This window comes from Schistocerca serialis, chromosome 2 (genome assembly GCF_023864345.2).
Source record: "Schistocerca serialis cubense isolate TAMUIC-IGC-003099 chromosome 2, iqSchSeri2.2, whole genome shotgun sequence".
Taxonomy (NCBI): Eukaryota; Metazoa; Arthropoda; class Insecta; order Orthoptera; family Acrididae; genus Schistocerca; species Schistocerca serialis.
The window spans coordinates 911,656,042-911,678,738 of NC_064639.1; the positions used below are offsets into that span (position 1 = coordinate 911,656,042).

Below are 22,697 nucleotides of genomic sequence, written 5' to 3' on the forward strand. Positions count from 1 at the left end.
CTTGTGACTCTAACCAAGCTCCTTCTTGGAAAACTTAAGATCCTTAAATACTGGTGAGCTGCTTCTTATCAGTTAGTCAGACCAGTAATAATAGAAAATTGCAGGGTATAACATTTCCACCAAATAGAAAAAGGGGAGAAAATAATTAGAGAGGGAGTAAGAGTTAAAATTGCTGCAAGCACATCTGTTGAAGCAAAAACGTGTAATTTGATTTCAACAAAACATACCCTTCATAACAAAGAAGTTTTCATGTGGGTAACTGCTGCTTAGCAGTTTGAAAAAAATGTGATACACTCTTGATTCATCAGTCTTCTGATTGGTTTGATGCTGTCCATTACAAATTCCTTTCCTGTGCCAACCTTTTCATCTTGGAGCAGCACTTGCGACCTACCTCCTCAATTATTTGCTGGATGTATCCACATCTCTGTCTTTCTCTAGAGTTTTTACACTGTGCAGCTCCCTCTAGTAACATAGAAGCTATTCTGTGATGTCATTATGAGTCATAAAACTTGGAAAGGTCAGAAGTACTGTAAAGATTATTTAATTTTTACACAACACTGTTATCATTAAATGAAATTTACCCTAGAAGGGGTAAAAGATGAAATTCATGCCTGATGCCAGGAGGAGTAAAAAATACGCTTCAAGTCACTGAAGTAACAAATTATTTTATTTTCAATGTCATTTAGAACTGCTGAGAACCATAAGCCAATTACTCATATCTACCTTACACTTTAATTTTTCATCCAATGAATGAAATTGAAAAAATAATTGATCTACACTGTTTTCTATGTATAAACATTTGACTGTGCAGTACTTTTCTTCATATTTTGTGTTCTTAATACAAAGAACCTGCTACACTATGAAGCTAGGCATCAGTATTTACACAGCTTACATTTTCTGCCTGTCACAACCATTTCACAACCACTACAGTTAATTTGGATGAAATGTAGGATTCACATGAGTTGTTGTTGCCTTTACATAAAGTGGATTGTCATCCTGCAAAAAAAGAGAAAAAACATCTGAATCACCATGAGGGCAAAAACAGTTATTGCTTTTATTTAGTGTTCCTACACTACAATAAAAATATTGTCAGGAAAAAATTGATATATCAGTTACTATGCAAATAATAACATGAACACTATTGAATACCCAATTTTCTGACAAATGATACATCTCACATTGTATAAAAAGCTGGGAAAAATAATATGAAGGTCCAACATAAGAATAGTGCAGTTTCACAATGAACTTCAATAAACAGTATGAAAATGTTACATGACTTTCCAGATTCTTAATCTACATGAGTACATAAATAATATTTGAATTTGGTACCTGTAAACAAATGGAACTGTGCACACTATAGCACACTGTTAACTGACTCATGTGGAAGACCTGCTTTTTTGTGATCCATGATTTTTTTTTTTTTTAGTCCTACAAAATGATTCTACAATTTTATTTTTGGTACACATTTTTCATCCTTTATTTACAGACACAAACTGACTACCAGTACTTTGTTTGTGTCTAAGTAAAATCACACTTCAGATAAAATTGCTTTGAAAACCTAGATCATTTTCACATTGATGTATCAAAACTTGTGTTTGTTTTGTGATACATTATATATTTTTGGACCTTGAGTGCCACAAAGCAATGTATTTCATATTATGGCATCAGTAGTGATTGGCACTTATGAGCGATGTACGTAACATATTTCATGGTAAATCAGTGTCTGCAAGTTACAATTGCTGCAGAATATATGATAAGTATGTGAAAATAATTGATCTGGCAACCAACTGTAGGGTGTATTACTTTAGATAAAATGGTTATCTTTAAAGTTACTCTGATTAGTCAAATTACCTGTTTTTGCTTATTAATGAGTATGTTGCTTGAAATAAAAACTAATTCTGCACACTTTAACTTTGTGTGCTGTATTTTACGTGAGGTACAAGACTCACTTATATAATTAGTGACCATGACAATGAAGAAACAAGTAGAATGGGTTAAGAGTTTATTTTGTGGACAGGTGCCACAACAATGGTAGAAACTCACAAGCCATCAATGATAAGATTCAACAAATTCATAATGGGATGCGTTTTGGAATTCTCCCTTTCTGAATGTAAAAACAGTGCACAGTCCCACATCAATTCAGTGAACACAAACAATGTCAACTACACATTGCTATGTATTTTATCTTGCAGCTGCGCCAGGAGGTGATGTTAAGCCAGTTTTGAAAATGTTGACTGTGTTGATGAATTCTTCAGCATTGCAACCACACTCAGGAGAAATGAACTGTGTGTCCATTGGCTGTAGTGGTTTTTTCATGCCATATTTGCAGTTACAAGTCTAACCAACTGCAATTTTAGTTCACATAGATGGAAAATCTTTTCATGCACCATGTTACACTTCAAAGTGCAAGATGTTGACACTTCAAAGTGCAAGATGTTGACACATCTGAAGAAAAGGATAGAGTTCAGAACTTCATGTGAGATGCAGTGTGGGTTAATGATATCACACTGGCAAAACATTTCACCACAATTTTGTCCAATGCCACTGTGGATATGTCACATGATGGAAAGGGTGTCACACCCCCTCTTATGCACAGTTCACTCCTTGTTTTAATGCTTCTGTGATGGGTGTCAGAACTGCGATGCCCAGCATTGAAATCACGCAGTTTTCTTATGGGTGGCTAAGGAAAACATTTCATACACACTGGCCCTCAGAACTGATAGGAAAAGACCTTAGGAGGTGGCATAAAGGGTGTGAATGTAACCTCCCCTTCCCTTTGGTCTTTGATTTTCACACGCTTTTCAGTCGAAACTGACAGTCTACATGCAGAATGTAAGGGGTATCGAAAAGGTTGCCTGTTCTCAAGCAGTAATACAACAGCAGAGCACAGTCAGCTGAATAGGTGTCAAAATCTCTGTACAGTTACATTTTAAAGTGCTTAATAATGTCATGTTGGTGGCACTGAGGGTGTTATTGCACTGGTGGGGTATTAGAGAGGCCCTTTGCATTTTATTCACGCATGTGTCAATGTTGTATCCTTCCCCCTCCCACTGTGATTACACCGCATGAGCGCACAGAACAGGAGGGCTGAAAAAGCATAAAAATCCTTTGCAGCTTTGAATCACATTTGCTCTTTTTTTTCTTTTTTAATAATACCAGAGCAAAAATTGCAGTTTCACTACACTCCAAAGGGGTTAGATCACATTCAATTGCACTGCAGCCTCACAATGCCCTTAGAGAAGGCTGAATCATACGGGAAGGTGTAAACAGCATTAAACTTTGTCAAGGGTCTCATCCTGTTGCTCACTGCACTGTGAATTGAGTTTTGACAGCAAAAATATGAGAATCAATGCCCCAAAGCAAGGGTGGCTTCATCAACATCCTTTATGCTGTCTTCTGATGCCTTCTTGTGTTGATTCTGAGTGGCAGTGTTTCTGAAGTGTTATTCAGCTGACCATACGAAATTCAACACTGAGCATTGTGGTTCTCACTTCCATTGTGCAGGCATCAAAAGAGGGGGTGATGTGTGAGTAAGAGGGGGTGTGATGACTTCCACATTGTGTGACACATCCACAACAGTGCTGGGTAGAATTGTGGTGAAATTTGGTGGCAATTTTTTATACCTCATGTGAACTTCTAAACTCAGGTTTTTTTATTTTTTATTTTCCCCCCAAGTGTCAACACTTGCTGTCTGAATTGACAGTGAGTTCAAGGGTGATGAAAAAATGGTTTTAGGCATCTTTGAGCTAAATTTCAAATTTCTGCATTAAAATGGAAGGCAGTTATAGGTTTTCAAAAAACTGATCCTTTAAATGTGTTGCACAGTGCAACTGTGGTGCCCTGTGGCATTCTGGAGATAGCAGCAATTACACTCTACAGCCTATTTAAATTTTTATTTGTGCCATTTGGTCTGAAAAATGTGGCACATGCACAGCAAAATCTTGTGGATGGAGTGTTAAAGGGACTTGTGTTTTCCTTTGCATACCCTAACGACATCATAGTGTTCTCACTAACCACGCAGCTATGTAAATGAGATGCGCAGACAGTGCATCAATGGATGCATAAGTACAGCACAATATTTAAATGATTCCAAATGCATCATCAGCAAAGCAGAAGTGCCCTTCCTGGATATGTAGTTCCAGCAGATTGCAGATTTTTGTTATAGGAGAAGATAGCAGCTCTGAAAGCCCTTTTGAAGCAGACCGACTACCAGCAGCTACGATATTTCCTGAGAATGATCTTTTATTTCCACTACCTTCCAGCAACAATGGCTATACAACTGCTGCTCAATCACAGGCTGATGATCTCTTGAGTGGACTCTGAAGATGGAAAAAAAACTTTCTGTAACCCTTAGCTGAGCCTAACTAGTGCAGTGTTCCTTGCTCCTCAGTCCTATCTGCACTCTGTCAATCATTGTACATACTACCCAAAATGCAATAGGAACAGCTGTAGACCAGTTCACCAACAGATCAACCAACATTGGCATCCACTACTTTTTTCCTCCCAAAAAAGTTGCAACCAGTACAACAGCAGTGGCACAACAAGAGAGAGAGAACTACTTTCTGTTACTGATTTCTGACCACAGTTTGAAGCTTGTCCCAGGGTAGTTTATACTGACCACAAACCAACAGTCTCTACTTTCCCAAACAATGGTGAGAAGTGCTCCCCCATGGTAGTTCAGACATAGTTCGTCAGCCAAATTACAATTGATGTGTGCCACATAAAAAGAGCAGAAAACATCATGGTCAGTTATTTTTTGTGCACCTGAGGTTTGGTTTGGCAAACCCCATGGACAACAAAGACTGCACTGTAGAGTACAAACTATAGCATTTACAGGACAAACCCCCTGACAGGATTGTGACTCACCAATGTCAGACACTATGTTGACATTATGGTGTGATGTCTCTTGACAGAAGCCAAGGACCTACATTGTATCAAGTTGCCACAAACCATCTTTCAACAGTGTTTCACAATCTGTCACATCCAGGAGAAAACCTGATCATCAAGTTATGAATCATCCTTTTTGTGTAGTCACTGATAAAAAAGATGCCTGTGTATTGGCACATTCTTGTTTTCAGTGCCAGCAATGCAAAGAGGGACAACATGTACATGTTGACATCCAGCAGTTTCAGTGCTTTCCATCAAGATTCAGCCATGTCCACATCAATCTCGTAGGCCCGCTTCTACCTGTGAATGCTTACAGGTTTTGTTTCATAGGGGTGGGCAGATGTACTCATTGGGCAGAAGCTACACCTGGCACAGACATATCTGCCCAGACAACAGCAAGACCTTCGTCAACACCTGGATAGCACGATTTGGTCGCCCCCTCCATGTCACTAGAGATCAGGCTGGCAACTGGAATCTGCCACATACTGGAACACTGTTAGCAGAAATTGTGCAGGGAGAGCTGTTACGCATTCTCGCAGCCTATCTAACAACTGCACTGGTACCATCTGCAGTGGAACTGCCACAGTTAATGCAACACCTCCAAGACTACATAGCCAAGATCCAACTCCCACCTGCTTTGCACCATGGCAAACTCCCTACTGTTGTTCACAAAGCTTTGAACAATTCTTGCTCCACACAGGGCTCATCAAATTGCTCCTCTAAGCATTGTACACTAGTCACTTTCCAGAGTTGTGATGAGGAGACAACACCACATAGATGACACAAAACTGCAAAACCATAAAGGTTTGCAATGAGTGAGTTAAGCCAGCATTAGTCCTATATTCACCCCCACAAGGCACCATGCTGATGCCACGGAAGCCTCACCACACTCAGACACTTGTGCAGACTTCACATGCAGCTACCCCCCATCCCCCTCCATCAGTCAGCAGTTGTACCATTGCAGCTTCAAGCTGCACAGATGCTCGGCCCACAGTGAGCACAACAGCTGGATGGCAAATAAAATTCATTTCCTTACATTCCAAGTGCTTCGCATTATGGGAGAGTGTAGAGGGAGGGGGGAGGACAATCAATCAATCAACTGACTGTGGTGTATGTCATGCTTGGTAACCTGTATGTGTGTTGCTTGAAATAAAAAGTAATTCTGCACACTCCAATTCTGTGTACTTTATTCTGTGTAGAGTATGAGGCTCATCCACAAGAATCTTTCTTAGCAGCCCCTAGTGAAAGACATGCTTCATAGTGCCCCACACTTTCTGTGTGTTTCTGTTTGTGTGTGTGTCTGTGTATGTGTGTGTGTGTGTGTGTGTGTGTGTGTGTGTGTGTGTGTGTGTGAGAGAGAGAGAGAGAGAGAGAGAGAGAGGTACACTGACATTATTGTGTTCATCTTTGGTCTTCTAGAGTAGAAGGTGTCATGAAAACAGCTAAGTGCAAACTCTGTGCATTTTGTGAGCTTATTTACTTATAGTTACATATATAAGTTGATTTCTGGTGTTTCCTTTGTATCTGAGTAAAATCACAGGTGTCAGATAAATTTGTTTCAATTCTAGGATAAAAAGAATCACAAAAAAAAAGTTGGAAAAAATAGATTGCTACTTCCCATAAAGAGGACATGTCAAGTTGCAGACATGCATGATTAAAAGACACTTACATGCAGCTTTCAGCTACAGCATTTGTCAGTAAAACACACACACACACACACACACAAGCAAGCAAGCATACCTGGTGCACCCATGACCGCCAACTCTAGCATCTCAGCCTGGAATGCAACATCATGTGAGATGCAAGCAGCAATCTATAGGGGGTGGGGACAGTGAAAGCAAAGGGGAAGGGGAAGGGGAAGGGGAAGGGGAAGGGGAAGGGGAAGGGGAAGGGGAAGGGGAAGGGGAAGGGGAAGGGGAAGAGATAGTAACGTACACGTGGGGAGAGAGACGAACACTGTCCGGTGGAGTATGCAGGGACTAGACTCCAAAAGACACAGTATCAGGAGGTTGTGGGGCAGGGTTGGAGACAAGAATGTGGAGGAAATGATAGGACAAAGGGGTGGAAACTGTTGGGTGAGGGTGAGGGACAATAGATTACCATAGGTTACCATGGGTTTTGTTCCTTTTCTCCCTACCTTCCTGCCCCACAACCTTCTGACACTGCACCTGTTGGAGTACAGTACCTGCACACTCCACCAGGCAGTGTTTGTCTCTCTCCCCACCCATACACTACTATCCCTTCCCCATCTCCTTCCCCACCCCCTCCAGATTGCTGCTTGCATCCCACATGATGTTGCATTCCGGTGTGAGATGCTGCAGTTGGCAGTCGTGAATGTTATGTGTGTGTCTCTCTTACTGACGAAGGCTGTGGCTGAAAGCTACATGTAAGTGTCTTTTCATTGTGCCTGTCTGCAACTTGGCATGTATCCTTTACAGTAAGTAGCAATCTATCTTTTCCTACATTGTTGATATTTCTACCTGGAGTTTCCATTGCTTTAAATTCACATAAAATTTAGACATGCTTCAATATTAAGTGTACTGGAAGTCATAGATGACTCATTATAAATTGCATATTTCTCCACACTGAGTGGCACAAAAAAAGTATTCTGTGCTTTAGTATCAGTTATAATTAACATCTGTATTTTATACAATATTAGCAGTAGTATGAAAAAAATATCATCGACCCCCAATTTCAGTGCATATCTTATATACTTTTGTAAATTATTGGAAGTTACAAGTTATTTGCAAAACATATTTTGTAGTAAATTGGCATTTGTGTTTTATGCTAGTGTAGCAGATAATATAAGCAACATATTTTTCGTATTTAGTTTTTCCCTTTCTGCTGGAATGTACATTGCCTGCATTCATCATAAAATAATGCTATTTTCAATTGTTAGTGACCATAACATCACAAACATCCACTCTCTGGAGATGTTATATTTTGAACTCATACTTACACGACTGAATTTAGCTTGTGCTCTTTCTTTTTCAAATTTTGAATACTCTCGTTCATCATGTATAGAGGTTACTATTTTCCATATGACAAGAGTCAGCAGTCCAATGAACACTATGCTTCCAATAACACCAAGAATGACACCTAAAAATAAATAACATTTAGTCACCTCATATATAGTTTCTAGTTGAACACCACATGTTGTCATTATATCACCCATTTACATCTGCCAAAGAGAGAGAAAAGTTTTAAAGAAAATTCAGTAAAGTATAATTTACCACAATAACTGTATTCATTTTTAAGTAATTCTTATTTCAGTACAATAGCTAAATATATATAAGATCTCAGGATTAATAATAAGTCTTTCTTACAGTAACTGAACTAAAGCACAAAACAAATTAAATTACATTTGTTTTTCTATTGATTATATCAAATCTAACTTCTCTCAATCAAACACAAGTAGAAAGACAATCTTAGCAGTTCTGTTCTATTTTAAACCTGCACCCAGGTGTAGCTTAAAACACATTTTACAGTTTTAATCATGCTCACTGAAGCAGAAATCCATGGTTTCATATAGTCTTGAAATACACACTTTAAAGGATACAAGTTGTGAAATGTTTCACATTTCACAAATGTGTTACATTTGAGTATGTCACTGTGGGTTATGTGAGACATGACAGGCACAACAAGTGAAAAAAGAACACAGACTGACTTTGTATGACTTTCTTATTTCTTGGTACATCATTTTCCCATAGTTCCTGATTTCTTGGTTTTGTGAGCTGAACAAATTGAATACACCAAAAGCCAGTCATTCTGTCAGTTTATGTGTGCATCTCCTGCAAGCAAGTGCACATTTTCTCCCTGTATTCAATTAGTTGTAGTTCCATTTTAGACAGTCATATTCTTTAGAGAAACAATACTGTTTATAATGAACTACTGAGCAAGCTATATTCATGATAGTATTTATTTATTGTTCTGTTTATTTGTTTAACTTAATTATTGCTGTATGGTTGTTAATGATGAACAGGTTAAATATTCCAGAAATGCAGTGTTCCAGCAAAAACAATAACCTCCACTAAAATGTGAGCTCCTTTTTACCAACAATGTTGGTTGTGTACTGTATATTCTAACATAGATTGAGGAAGATTTGTTGGTGTCTGTTTTGTGTCTAGTTAGGGTCACTCTCATGTTTACAGGCTCCTGATGTACAGTGTTACTTTTAGAGTAGATAAATAAATACTGAATTAGAAAAATATAGAATGGAATGTAATAATTATGTACCTTCCAATTTGAAGTTGTCATAAATTTTAAGACAATGAGTAAAAACAAGATACAGGGCTAAAAAAACAGCAGACTCATCAAGCAAGAAGGTAGAAATTTAGATTATGAGGATTTAAGAAACTGAAATTGATTAAATTAGGCAACAAGTTCAGCATCTTGAAAAATTTAATTTACACAGACATTAACCATCATTATCAACATCAGCATTATCATCAAGAACAGTTTACAGCCACTGATTGGGTCTTTATTTTTGCATATAAGTCTCCCCATTTCTCTCTATACTTCTGCAACTATTCTGTTCCAATTCATTCCTTTCTTTTTTTCTATAGAGAAAAGGAGATTTCTGATTCTGTGCCCTGAAATGGCATAAACGCTTCCCACCATTCTCCTCACCCCTCCCACTGTGGTATTCTGTCACTAACCTAACATATGCTATATCCTATTCAATTCCTTCTCTCTACCCCTTGCCCCATCGCTCATATCCCTTCAACAGACCTACTGCGGATACAAGACTTCTCCAATACACCATCCTGCTACCAACTGCTTCATTCCTGTTGCAGGCATCTCCTACCCCATCAATGCATGTGAAAGTGACCATGGTGTCTACCAACTTAGCTGCAAACCACTGTGCTGCATACTGCATGAGTGTGACCACTAAAAAATCAGTCTGCATGAATGGCCACTGTCAGATTGTGGCCAAGAGACAATTGGACCACCCAGTAGCTGATCATGCTGCCCAACACAATGACTGCTTCACACCCTGTGCCATCTGAATTCATCCCACCAACACCAATTTTTCCAAATTGTGCAGATGGGAACTCTCCTTACATTCCCATACCTCGTTGGCCTTAACCTTTGCTAAACCACTTCACCTGCCTATCCCCTTCCTTGTTCCCCCACAGTGCTTTTCCTTTCTCTGTTTCACTCTTATCCAGCACTTCAAGAGTAGCTTCACATATCTGTAAAAATGAAGTACTAACAAAATGTCAGTTTGGTTTCCAGAAAGGTTTTTCAACAGAAAATGCCATATATATCCTTTCACCAATCAAATTTTGAATGATCTGAATAACCGAACACCACCCATTGGGATTTTTTGTGATCTCTCAAAGGCTTTTGATTGTGTAAATCATGAAATTCTGCTAGACAAGCTCAAGAATTGTGGCATGAATGGGACAGTGCACAAATGGTTTAATTCGTACCTAACTGGAAGAGTGCAGAAAGTTGAAATAAGCAGTTCTCATAATATGCAAAGATCAGCACATTACTCAAACTGGGGAACTATCAAGAATGGGGTTCCACAAGGGTCAGTCTTGGGTCCTTTGTTGTTCTTAATATATATTAATGACTTGCCAATCTATATTCATGAATAGGCAAAGTTAGTTCTCTTTGCTGATGATACAAGTATAGTAATCACACCTGACAAACAAGAATTAACTGATGAAATTATCAATAGTCTTTCAGAAAATTACTAAGTGGTTCCTTGTAAATGAACTCTCACTGAATTTTGATAAGACACAGTACATACAGTTCCGTACAGTGAATGGTATGATGCTATTAATAAATATAGACCTTAATCAGAAGCATATAGCTAAGATAGAATATTCCAAATTTTTAGGTGTGTCCATTGATGAGAGATTAAATTGGAAGAAACACATTGATGATCTGCTGAAACGTTTGAGTTCAGCTACTTATGCAATAAGGGTCATTGCAAATTTTGGTGATAAACGTCTTAGCAAATTAGCTTACTATGCCTATTTTCACTCATTGCTTTCATATGGCATCATATTTTGGGGTAATTCATCACTGAGGGATAAAGTATTTATTGCACAAAAGCGTGTAATCAGAATAATAGCTGGAGTCCACCCGAGATCATCCTGCAGACATTTATTTAAGGATCTAGTGATATTCACAGTAGCTTCTCAGTATATATACTCTCTTATAAAATTTGTTATTAACAACCAAACCCAATTCAAAAGTAATAGCAGTGTGCATAACTACAATACTAGGAGAAAGGATGATCTTCACTATTCAAGATTAAATCTTAACTTTGGCATAGAAAGGGGTGAATTATACTGCCACTAAAGTCTTTGGTCACTTACCAAATAGTATCAAAAGTCTGACAGATAACCAACAAGCATTTAAGAAGAAATTAAAAGAATTTCTGAATGACAACTCCTTCTACTCCTTAGAGGAATTTTTAGATATAAATTAAGAAAAAAAAGAAAAAAATAACAAACAAACAAAAAATTATAAAAAAATAAAAAATAAAGAAGTTGTTATATTAACTTAAGTATGTTGTTAAATTAACTTAATTATGTCATGTATTGGAAAATTTGACTCGTTCCACATCATTACGAAATATCATATTCATGATCCATGGAACTAGTATTAATCTAATCTAATCTCCCCCCCACACCTCTCCCCAGCCTCTTAATGTTGCACCTATCCCCTATCAGCCAGCTGTCCTGTCTCTCCAACATTCCTACATGCTCCCATTGGTAGCACTAAGCATTTCTCCATTATTCCTCCCCTTCCTCAGCTCACATTTCCTCAGCACCCCTGCTGCCCACCCCAGGAAACATCGCTAACCAACTCATCTCAGCTGCAGTCACAGTCACGCCTTAGTTCAGGGAGGTGACAGTGTCTCTGTCTCTGTCTCTCTCTCTCTCTCTCTCTCTCTCTCTCTCTCTCTCTCTGTGTGTGTGTGTGTGTGTGTGTGTGTGTGGGTGGGTGGGTGTGTGTGTGTGTGTATTTGATGAAAGACTTAGTCTGAAGGCTGATAATGTCTGTCTACCTCTCAAAGACCAGCATTAACAACATCCAACAAAGAACGAGAGTATTAATGTTAAAGATACTTGTATAACCATTAACACATTTAATAACCATTTTACTAATTCCCACTCAGCCTTGTGATGCCAAGTAATAGTTGGGTAAACAGTGTGCTGACCCCATGTAACATCCCCCCTACACTGCATCCAGATGATATCAGTGGCAATGGATGACACAGCAGCCATTTGACATCTCATGGCCCTCTGGGATTTATTTTTGTTTCATTAATTCAGGAGGCTTTGGTATGAACTCTCATCCTGATAATTAGAAAACTCATTGTATATGCATGAAAGAGAAACACCTAAAATAGAGACAAACACAAATAAAATGCAAAATAAAATTTCATCGGTCATTTTAAATAGATGTAGATGTTTACATGTGTCTATTCTAGTTCTTCCATTCAATAAAGGTTTAAATAAAGCAGTCAAGCCAGTGCACACTGACAAAATTGAAAACTAGCAACCAATTAGCTTAATTTCAATCTAAGTACTATATTTTAAAAATTATTACACTGAGTTCGTCAAAGAAACCATGTTACAAGAAAAATGACATGGATTTAGAAAATGTTGCTCAACTTTATCTGCCATATGTGATCTAGCACATACAACATTAATGAAATTAAATGACAAAGAAAGGGTGACATGTTCATTCCTATTTATCAGATGGATTTAATGCACTGTCTCATGAGATGCTACTTAATAAGATGGAAACTTATGTTCTCAGATGAATAGCTAAATGTCTCCTACAACCATACTTACAAGACAGGTGTCAGGTGACACATACAGAACACTGAAAAGCTAGTATTATTAAGCAGTCTAGCTACAGTGAGGTGGGCTGTGCCTCAAAAGCTTGGTTTTGGGACCTTGTTGTTAATATTATACATTAATGATCTAGTCACACGGCACAGTAGAAAGATATTTAACTACAAAGATGACACAACAGCTATTAGCCTGGGACAAAATGAAAATGATCTGTTGCTGAATTGTTCTGGTGACTTAAATGGCTTGAGGTATTATTTGAAAAGTAATTTCTTAAACTTAAATTATAGCAAAACAAGTCAAATATACTTTCCACTAAATCATCCAGTGCAGTGGAATGTTGTACCTGATGACTGTACAGAAACAGAATTTGATGATGAAACAGTCTTCCTTCATACAATGTTAAACAGGGTTGGGAACATTAAATGGATCTTTTATGCCAGTTTGTGCAATGAGAATAATGTAACAATTTCTGTATTATGAGCAAATGAGAAAGATAGAGAGAGAGAGAGAGAGCAGTGTACCCATACAACTCATATGGAACTGAAGTATGGGGGCATGCTGCATCCAATCATATTAAGAGTGCAATTAACCTACAATAAATGCAATTGGGAATGTGCACTTTCTGGTATAATGAGTCATGTAAAGGCATATTCAAGAGTAAGAAATTATTTACATGCCCTTCACTATCCATTTCTACAACTATACAGCTAATTTTAAGATAGAAGCAATACAGCAGTTTGAGCAAAGACGTAAATATTTATAGTAGTAGGAGAGGTTGTGGTTATCACCCAGAAAGGCACAAGAGGAAAGGCACAGGCAACAGACACTATCAAACATGGACAAATTTTAACAAATTACCAAAGTATATGAGGAGTTTAAATGGAGGCTGTTCTAAGGTGGTTTCAAAGGAATGTGTTACTAATAAGTCCTCTTATTGTATTAAAGAATTTCTCTGAAGAGAGTAGATTGTCTTCTACTCCACCACATTTTTTATAAGTTATTGAGATATATTGTGTTTTTGTGATTGAACCAAGTCAGATATGCAAGGTGACCATGAAGTATTGTGACAATGGTTAAGTGAGGTGTGTATTGGTACAGACTATGAGCTAATATTTGAGAGGATCTAGTTTCAAATTCTCCTGCAGCCACTGACAGTTAGGTTCATTAATTTCATTCATCATAATCAATGTTTTTGGAATGCCTGCAACTGTGTCATTCATGGTTTAAATGATGTAACACTACACAAGTTATGTATTTTTTATGCTTAGTATGACACATTCTGAGAATTCATTCTCATTGTCAAGTACAAATACTTACATAAGTATTTTGGATAGTGTTTTCATGTCTGTTGTTCTGCCTCTCTATGACTACAGTGTAAGTGAGGCAGAACAACACACATGGAAACATCACATAAAATACTTATCTAAATATTTGTACTTGACATTGAGAATAAATTGTTGAAACATGCCATATGAAGCATGAAAAAATAGACAACTGGTGCAGTGTTTATTTATTTAAATCAATTATGTTCCTGTTGTTCCATAAATGACTTCCGGAAAATTACAGAGTAAGTCCTTCAATGCCACATGTAATTTTGTCCTTTTGTGTTCCATCTCTAATGACCTCTATTGTGAAGAAACCTTTAGTTGTAATATTCATTATTTTTACAGTGGCAGTACACTTATTTTGCAAACATTTTATTTTTATTACTGAAGCATGTCACTACCAAACTAGTGGTCCCCATATCATTGTTTTCTAGTGGTATGTAAGTATTTTCATTTCATGTCCATTTGTTTCTTCTGATCTTGGATGGTATGTTCTTTACAATTCCAAATTTTTTCCCAAAATTCACATCCAGACGTGGAAAGAAGATATTTTTGAGTCTGCAAGGCTGGTAGTCTGGAATCTATTTGTTTTGTCTATTCTCTACATCCAAACTTTTGTCATTTATTACATCTGCTTTTATACATTCTCACTAAATATTCTAAAGCAGTTTAAATGATATTTTCATTCCCTACTCTAACTTAAAATCAGCTCTGATTTTGAAGTGAAACCTTCAGTTTCACTTAATTTAATAATCTAATTAGACAAACTCTCAAGCAGGAATACCTATAAAAATGAAGTGTGTCACCCACAAATAACATTGTATTGTACTATTCTTTTGTTGTTTTACAATTGTGAGTCCACAGCAATTCCTTAATTACTGCTTCAGCTAACACTGTGGTAAGTTGTGCTGTCATACATCCAAGTGAGCAGTGAGATAGAAAAGAAGAAATTTATGATCCATGCAAGAGAACAACACATATTCTGAGCTAGCAGTGCAGTCCCACAATAAGGCAGTTGTCTACAAGATAACTACCGGTCAAATAATTGGCTGGCTGGGATCTGCTGCAACTTCACTGCTTAGTGCATCCAGTGAGTAATGACTGTGGTATATCACTTGTTATTGGTACTGCAAACAGCTGAAAGCAAGGAGACACTACATCTGTAACTTTTCCCGAGGGACTGCAGCTCCACTGTATGGTTAAAAGATGATGGCATCCTCTTGGATAAAATATTCTGGAGGTGAGATGGTCCCCCACTCGAATCTCCAGTTGAGGACTACTTGCAAGGACATCATCATCATCATCATCAGGAAAAAGAAACTGGCATCTTACATTTTGGATCATGGATTGTGAGCCCTTAATCGGGCAGGTAAGTTAGAAAATTTAAAAAGAGAAATGGGTAGGCTGAAGTTAGATATAGTGAGAATTCATGAAGTTGAATGGCAGCAGAACAGGACTTCTGGTCAGCTGAATTCAGGGTTATAAATACAAAATCAAATAAGGATGATGCAGAAGTAGGTTTAACAGTGAATAAGAAAATAGGAATGCCAGTGAACTACTATGAACAGCAAAGCTACTATGAACAGCATAGCCAAGATAAACACAAAGCCCACACTCTCCACAGTAGTACAAGTTTATATACCAACTAACTCTACAGGTGATGAAGAGATTGAAGAAATGTATGATGAGATAAAAGAAATTATGCAGATAGTTAAAGGATATGAAATTTTAATTATGATGGGAGACTAAAATTTGATAGTAGGAAAAGGAAGGTAAGGAAAAATTGTAGGTGGATATGAACTGGGTTAAAGAAATGAAAGAGGAAACCTTCTGGTGGAATTTTGCACAGAGCATAATTTAATCACTAACACGTGGTTTAATAATCATGAAGGAAGGTCATAAACATGGAAGAGACCTGGAGACACCGGAAGGTTTCAGACTGATTATGTAATCGTAAGACAGAAACTTTGGAACCAGATTTTAAATTGTAAGACATTTCCAGGTGGACTCTAATGACAATTAACTGGCTATGAACTGTAGATCAAAGCTAAAGATATTGCAAAAAGGTAAGAAATTAAGGAGATGGGATCTCGATAAGCTGAAAGAACGACAGGTTGTTGTTACATTCAGAGGAAGCATAGGGCAATGACTGACTAGAACAGGGGAAAGGAATACAGTAGAAGACAAATGGATAGCTTTAAGATATGAAATAGTGAAGGCAGCAGAGGATCAAATAGGTAAAAAAGAGGCTTAGAAGAAATCTTTGGATAACACAGGAGATATTCAATTTAAATGATGAAAGAAGAAAATATAAAAATGCAGAAAATGAAGCAGGGGTGAAAGTGAGCACAAAAATCTAAGAAATGAGACTGACAGAAAATGCAAAATGGCTAAGCAGGAATAGCTAGAGGACAAATGTAAGGATACAGAAGCATATATCACTAGGGGAAAGATTGATACTGTTTATAGGAAAATTAAAGAGGCCTTCAGTGCAAAGAGAAGCAGCTGCATGAATATCAAGAGTTCAGATGGAAAACCAGCCCTAAGCAAAGAAAGGAAAGCTGAAAGGTGGAAGGAGTATATAGAGGGTCTATACAAGGGAGATGAACTTGCAGGCAATATTATAGAAATGAAGAGGATGTAGATGAAGAGGAGACACGATACTGCAAGAAGAATCTGACAGAGCACTGAAAAATCTATGCCAAAACAAGACCCTGGGAGTAAATAACATTCCATCAGACTTTTTGATAGCCTTGGAAGAGCCAGCCATGACAAAACTCTTCCATCTGGTGTGTAAGACATATGAGACAGGCAAAATACCCTCAGACTTCAAGGAGTATGTAGTAATTCCTGTTCCTAAGAAAACAGGTGCTGAAAGGTGTGAATCTTGTTGAATTATCAGTTTAATAAGTTATGATTGCAAAATACTTAAACAAATTCTTTAGAAAAGAATGGAAAAACTTGTGGAAGCCAACCTCATGGAAGAACAGTTTGGATTCTGGAGAAATGTGGGCACACGTGAGGCTATACTGACCCTATGACTTATCTTAGAAGATAAGTTGAGGAAAGGTAAACCTACATTTATAGCATTTGTAGATTTACAGAAAGCTTTTGACTCAGTTGAATGGAATGCTCTCTTTTGAATTTTGAAGGTAGCAGGGGTAAAAAACAGGAAACAAAAGGTTATTTCCAACTTGAAGAGAAACCAGACAGCAGTTATAAAAGTTGAGGGGAACGAAAAGCAAACAGCGATTGAGAAGGGAGTGAGACATGGTTATAGCTTATCCCCAATGTTATTCATTCTGTACATTGAGCAAGCAATAAAGAAAACCAAAAATTTAGAGAAGGAATTAAAGTTCAGGGAGAATATATAAAAACTTTGAGGTTTGCTGATGACATTGTAATTCTGTCAGAGAAAGCAAATGACTTGGAAGAGTAGTTAACGGAATGGACATTGTCTTGAAAAATGGTTATAAGATGAACATCAACTAAAAGCAAAACAAGGATTATCGAATGTAATCGACTTAAATCAGGTGATGCTGAGAGAATTAGATTAGGAAACAAGACACTTAAAGTATGAGGGTGGTTTGAAAAGTCCTCAGAACAGAATAGAAAAAAGTACTTATATCACTGAAACTTTTTCCCTCCTTGAAGATTAATGCACTTGGTCCAATGATGTTCCAGTGCCTTGATCCCACCTCAAAAATGAGTTTCCTCCTGGCCTGCAAATTAGTTGTCAACTCCAGCTATCAGTTCTTCATTTGAAGTGAATCTTTATCCACAAAGAAAAATTTTCAGTTTTGGGAAGATATGGAAAGTCTGACAGAGCCATATAGGTGAATAAGGTGGGTGTGGCAACAATTCATACCTTCGTGTAATTTTGCCATGGCGACAGCACGTGTGCGGACGCGCGTCAAGAGTCGTGGCACCCATCTTACACATTATTTTTTCATTTCTAATTCTTCAGTTAAAATATGATATACCTTTTCAGATGACATCTGGAAAGTGTGAGCCATTTCACATACTTTCAATCGGCAATCCTCCATGACACTTTTGCAATGATTTCTGGAGTAGTGACACACCTTGGCATCTAAGCTCTCCTGAACAAATTTAAACTCATTTGTCCACTTGGCAACAGTTGAAAATGAAGGAGCAGAGTCCCCCAGTGTATTCTGGAAATTGGCATGAATATCCTTTGCTTTCACACCTTTCTTTAAGAAGTATTTAATCACAGCTCAAATCTCGATTTTTTCCATCTTCACAAATCACTACGCGGGAACAACAATAGAGCCACGTCACCGCCACACCTCTCTTCCAAGAGCACTGACATGGCATGTGTTTACAGGCAACAGTCCAATGAATATCATGTGAACAAGTCATTGCACTAGCACTGACCTCTTGTGGTGATTTCAATAAGGATATAAAATGTAGGCTGGCATTGGCAAGAAAACCATTTTTGAAGAAGAGAAATGTGTTAATAGTGAATATACAGGGTGTACATAAAGTCTGGGAACACTTTCAATTATTTATTGCACAAGAGCCAAACATTGTACAGATATCAAACATATGTCATTTTCAAGAGAAACCCTGAAAGTTTGTTTTCATGTACACCGCCACAGTGTAGTTTGCTAATTTGCCAATAGTCACAAATATGGCGAGTTCATGTGCATTTTCAACTTCTCATAGCATAATGAACAGTCCATTAAATTTCGGGAACGCAGCCATGCAAATAAAATTTGCAGTGGGAAGTCCCCTCTCACCTCTGGTAGCTAATTTATTCATGGAAGACTTCGAGGACAAGCCACTGGATTAAGCAATTTTCAAGCCAACGGTCTTCTGGAGGTATGTGGACAACACATTTGTGGTATGGCCACATGGGATGGATGAATTACATCGAGTTCTTGAGAATTTGAACTCTATCCATACTAGTATCAAATTTACTACAAAAATAGAAAAAAATGGCTGCCTCCCCTTTCTGGATGTTGTCATTCACCGTAAAGTTGATGGCACATTAGAACATGCCATATATCGGAAATCAACACACACAAACTTATATCTACATGCCAGTGGCTGCCATCACCATTCACAGACCATAGGTGTCCTTAAGACTTTAGTGCATAGGACACACTGTATATCTGATAAAGATAATTTGCAAGAAGAGCTTGCATATCTCATGAGCATTTTTAAATTGAATGGATTTTCTCCGCAACAAATTTGTAGAGCATTCAGTGCAAAAACCTAGAATGCAGGTATGCGATGGGGAAGAAGATACTAATTCCTTCAGATGTAGTGCATTTTTGCCCTATGTGGGTGTTCTTTCCTTGAAGATAGGCCGTATTCTTGAGAAACACTGTATTAAGGTGATCTTCCGGCCCCCACATAGATTGCAGCTTTACTCGGCTCTGTGAAGGATGATTTACTGCTTCGTAAAGTGGATGTGTGTCAGATTCCTTGCGGAAATTGTGAGAAGTCATACACAGGTCAAACAACATGCACTGCTCATGAGAGATGTGTGGAGCATCGAAGATACACATTCACTTATTACAGCCAGACAAGTCAGCTGTGGCCAAACATTGTATTGATATAGGGCATTCCATGAATTACAGTGATGTGAAGATTTTAACATCCACTTCTTCCTTTTGGGAATCAATCTTCAAGGAAGCTGTAGAAATTAGATTTAATAAATAGAGATAATGGTTTTAATTTGGACAAACCATGGAATCCGGCTCTTGGGGTAATTAAACTGAAGAGAAGTCATCATGGTATCACCGCTGATGATCATACATCGATAAGCTAATCGAATGTCTGTATGCCTTCACCAAAGGTGGCACAAGTGTAAGCATATTCCTTTGCCGTCGACCAGCATCTGTGACCTGCATGCGCAGTACCATCGTGGTGGAGCATATGAGGCCGTGCTTGGCATCTTGTCGTCAGTCTTGGGACTCACTCTGAGGATGGCCGGATGATACGCAGCTGAAGTATCAGTGGAGGAAGTTTTATTTGCGTGGCTCCATGCTCAAAATTTAATGGACTACGGCGAGTTCAGGTGCAGAGCGAGCTTTCTGTGTGTTGGAGTTCGACAAAAACAAGTGTGCTACAGCTGTTTATCGGATGTTTAGAACCAAGTATGGTAAGAAGCCATCAACAAGGACACAGTAAAGATCTGGTTTATGTACTGCCTCTACTACATGATGTAGCAGAGCTCCAGGAGAGAATACAGGAAGTGACTGCCACAGTTGATGATGCCATCCTGGGATGGATATGGCAAGAAATCGAGCCGGGTCACTCACGGTTCGCATATTGAATGTTTGTAAAAAAAAAAAAGCTTTCAGAGCTTCTCTTCAAAATGCAATATGTATGACATCTGTTCATTATTTAGTTCTTGTGCAATAAATAATTGAAAATGTTCCTGGACTTTACGCACACCTGGTATATTTAAGTGTTAGGAAATATTTTCTGAAAGTATTTTAGGCATGTATGGAAGTGAAACATGGGTGGTAAACAGTTTAAACAAGAAGGGAATAGAAACTTTTGAAATATGGTGTTACAGAAGAATTCTGAAGATTAGATGGGTATATCACATAACTAATGAGGAGATACTGAATAGAATTGGGGAGAAAAAAAATTGTTGGCACAACTGACTAGTAGAAGGGATTAGTTGATAGGACACATTCTGAGATATTGAGGAACCACCAAATTAGTACTGGAGGAAAGTGTGTAGGGTAAAAATCATAGAGAGAGACTAAGAAATGAAAATAGAAAGCATATTCTGAAGAATGTAAGTTTCAGTGGTTGTTCGGAGATGAAGAGGCTTGAATGGAATAGAGTAGCATGGAGAGTTGCACCAAACCAGTCTTCAGATTGAACACCATCTCCACAACAACAACAACAACAACAACAACAACAAACACTTGTATTCGGCAACAGAGTGATATAATGAATGTTTATTTTATTATAGTTTAATGAAACTGTGATTCAGCTCATATAATGTAAGTTTATTTTATCATTGTTAATTAAACTGTGATTCTGTTCATACATTTTCACCTTGGTAATAATAAAGACAGCTATCCGTTAGATGTGTACAGATTAAGCCATATGGCTGCTTGTGTTATAAAAAACTGTGAACCTGCTCGATGGTTAACACAATAAAATATAGCTCAATATCTTGAGTAAATCAGAATTAGTAGATATATGCTGATAAAAGAAGTGTCTAGCATTAGCTTAAACATTACAGGAATTATAATACCTCTGCAGAAAATACATACTGCTATAAATTGTGGAAAGAAATGAGATGCTGCATAAAGTGCAATACAAACCTAAAATGTTTACATTGCTGCATCGTTTCTCTTTTTCTGCAATCACATCATACATATTTGCACCTTTTACTTTTCTGTATATGAAAGAAAAGGTACAGTCATTTTCATCAGGGAAGCGGCAAAATCCAGTGTTTTCTTCATTTTGAACAGAGTCTTCTGAAAGTGGAATGATCAGTCATTGATGAAATTGCAGCTGAACATAAAACTTTTTAACATGTAGAAAATATTGAAAAGTATGGTGATACCATCATTTTTATATGTTGCTGCAAACGTGAAATATTTTTGGTCTTAATAAATGTGTAAATGTTTTACTATGATCACTAGAGAAAACCAGAATATAAAAACTAGTATTCATTCATTTATCATTTTCTGTAGATCTCATCCAGGAGGACAGCCTTCAGGGATGTGGAATGAGTGTGGCTATACATTAACAACAGTTACGAATATCATAAAAACTTAATCTGTATGCGTCACTGACAGCAAACTATCACAATATTCCTTAACACTTTTCATGCTTATACCATCTAAATTTTATTGAGTAAATTAGTAATAAAGCTGCTACTTTGGGAAAAAGTGACTGTCTCCTCAGTTACATTTTCTACCTGTTATTTAGATGCTACTGGAAACTATGTATTTACTCGATTTATGACGGTATTTTTCAAACAAAAAATATGCTGCTTAATGTGACTTTGGGCAATAATTGAGGACTGTCTATGTTAGCAAATTATATCTTTATCTTTCAGAAATTAGGTAAACAACAAAACATCATTACATCCTCTTTCATTTACATAAAAACAACTGAAATGTCAGACACATGCCAAAAACAAAGTGGAAAAAAAAATCATTCATCCCATCAGCTTGGGTGCTTTGCACTGGACTTTGAGAGATCCAATAATGTGTATACCCTCTGTGAGCATTTATCACCACCTGACACCCACATAGCATGCGCCGTATAAGTGCACAGAGGCTACCCAGTGGCATTAGTTCTCATTCTTCAGTGAGAGCCCTTGAGATTTCTTGGAGATTCTGTGGTGGAACAGGACAACAACAAAAACATCTGTCAAGCATATCCCACCCATACTTGATGGGTTTTAGGTCAGGACTCAATGCTGCAATTCCATTACTTCAATATCCAGGCTTCGCGACACATCCCTGGCAATGCCTGCCACATGCACTCTGGCAGTATCATGTATAAGAAAGAATTAAGGGCTATCAGCATATGTAGCAGCCACCATCTGGTTCAACAGCTCCTGTTCAATGTACTGCCTAGTACTAAGGTGAACATGGACAACTGCAAGATCCATGCAGCTGTCAACACTGATGTCTACCCTCACCATCACAGA

At 37.7% G+C, this 22,697-nt stretch overlaps 1 protein-coding gene across 2 annotated transcripts in view; it reads right to left on the reverse strand.

Moving 5' to 3' along the window:
- Positions 1-645: 645 nt before the first annotated feature.
- Positions 646-22,697, reverse strand: part of LOC126458271 (integrin beta-PS-like) — a 256,308-nt gene continuing 234,256 nt past the window's right edge. Inside the window, exons 13-15 of one of the 2 annotated variants that reach the window (XM_050095198.1) lie at positions 21,355-21,507; positions 7,847-7,986; positions 646-996 (exon numbers count right to left, since the gene is read on the reverse strand). In XM_050095198.1, coding sequence (XP_049951155.1) covers positions 931-996; positions 7,847-7,986; positions 21,355-21,507 — 359 coding nt within the window. In that variant the 3' untranslated portion in view covers positions 646-930. Of the gene's footprint in view, positions 997-7,846; positions 7,987-21,354; positions 21,511-22,697 lie in introns of both variants that reach the window. The other variant, XM_050095197.1, reaches the window with a different exon arrangement.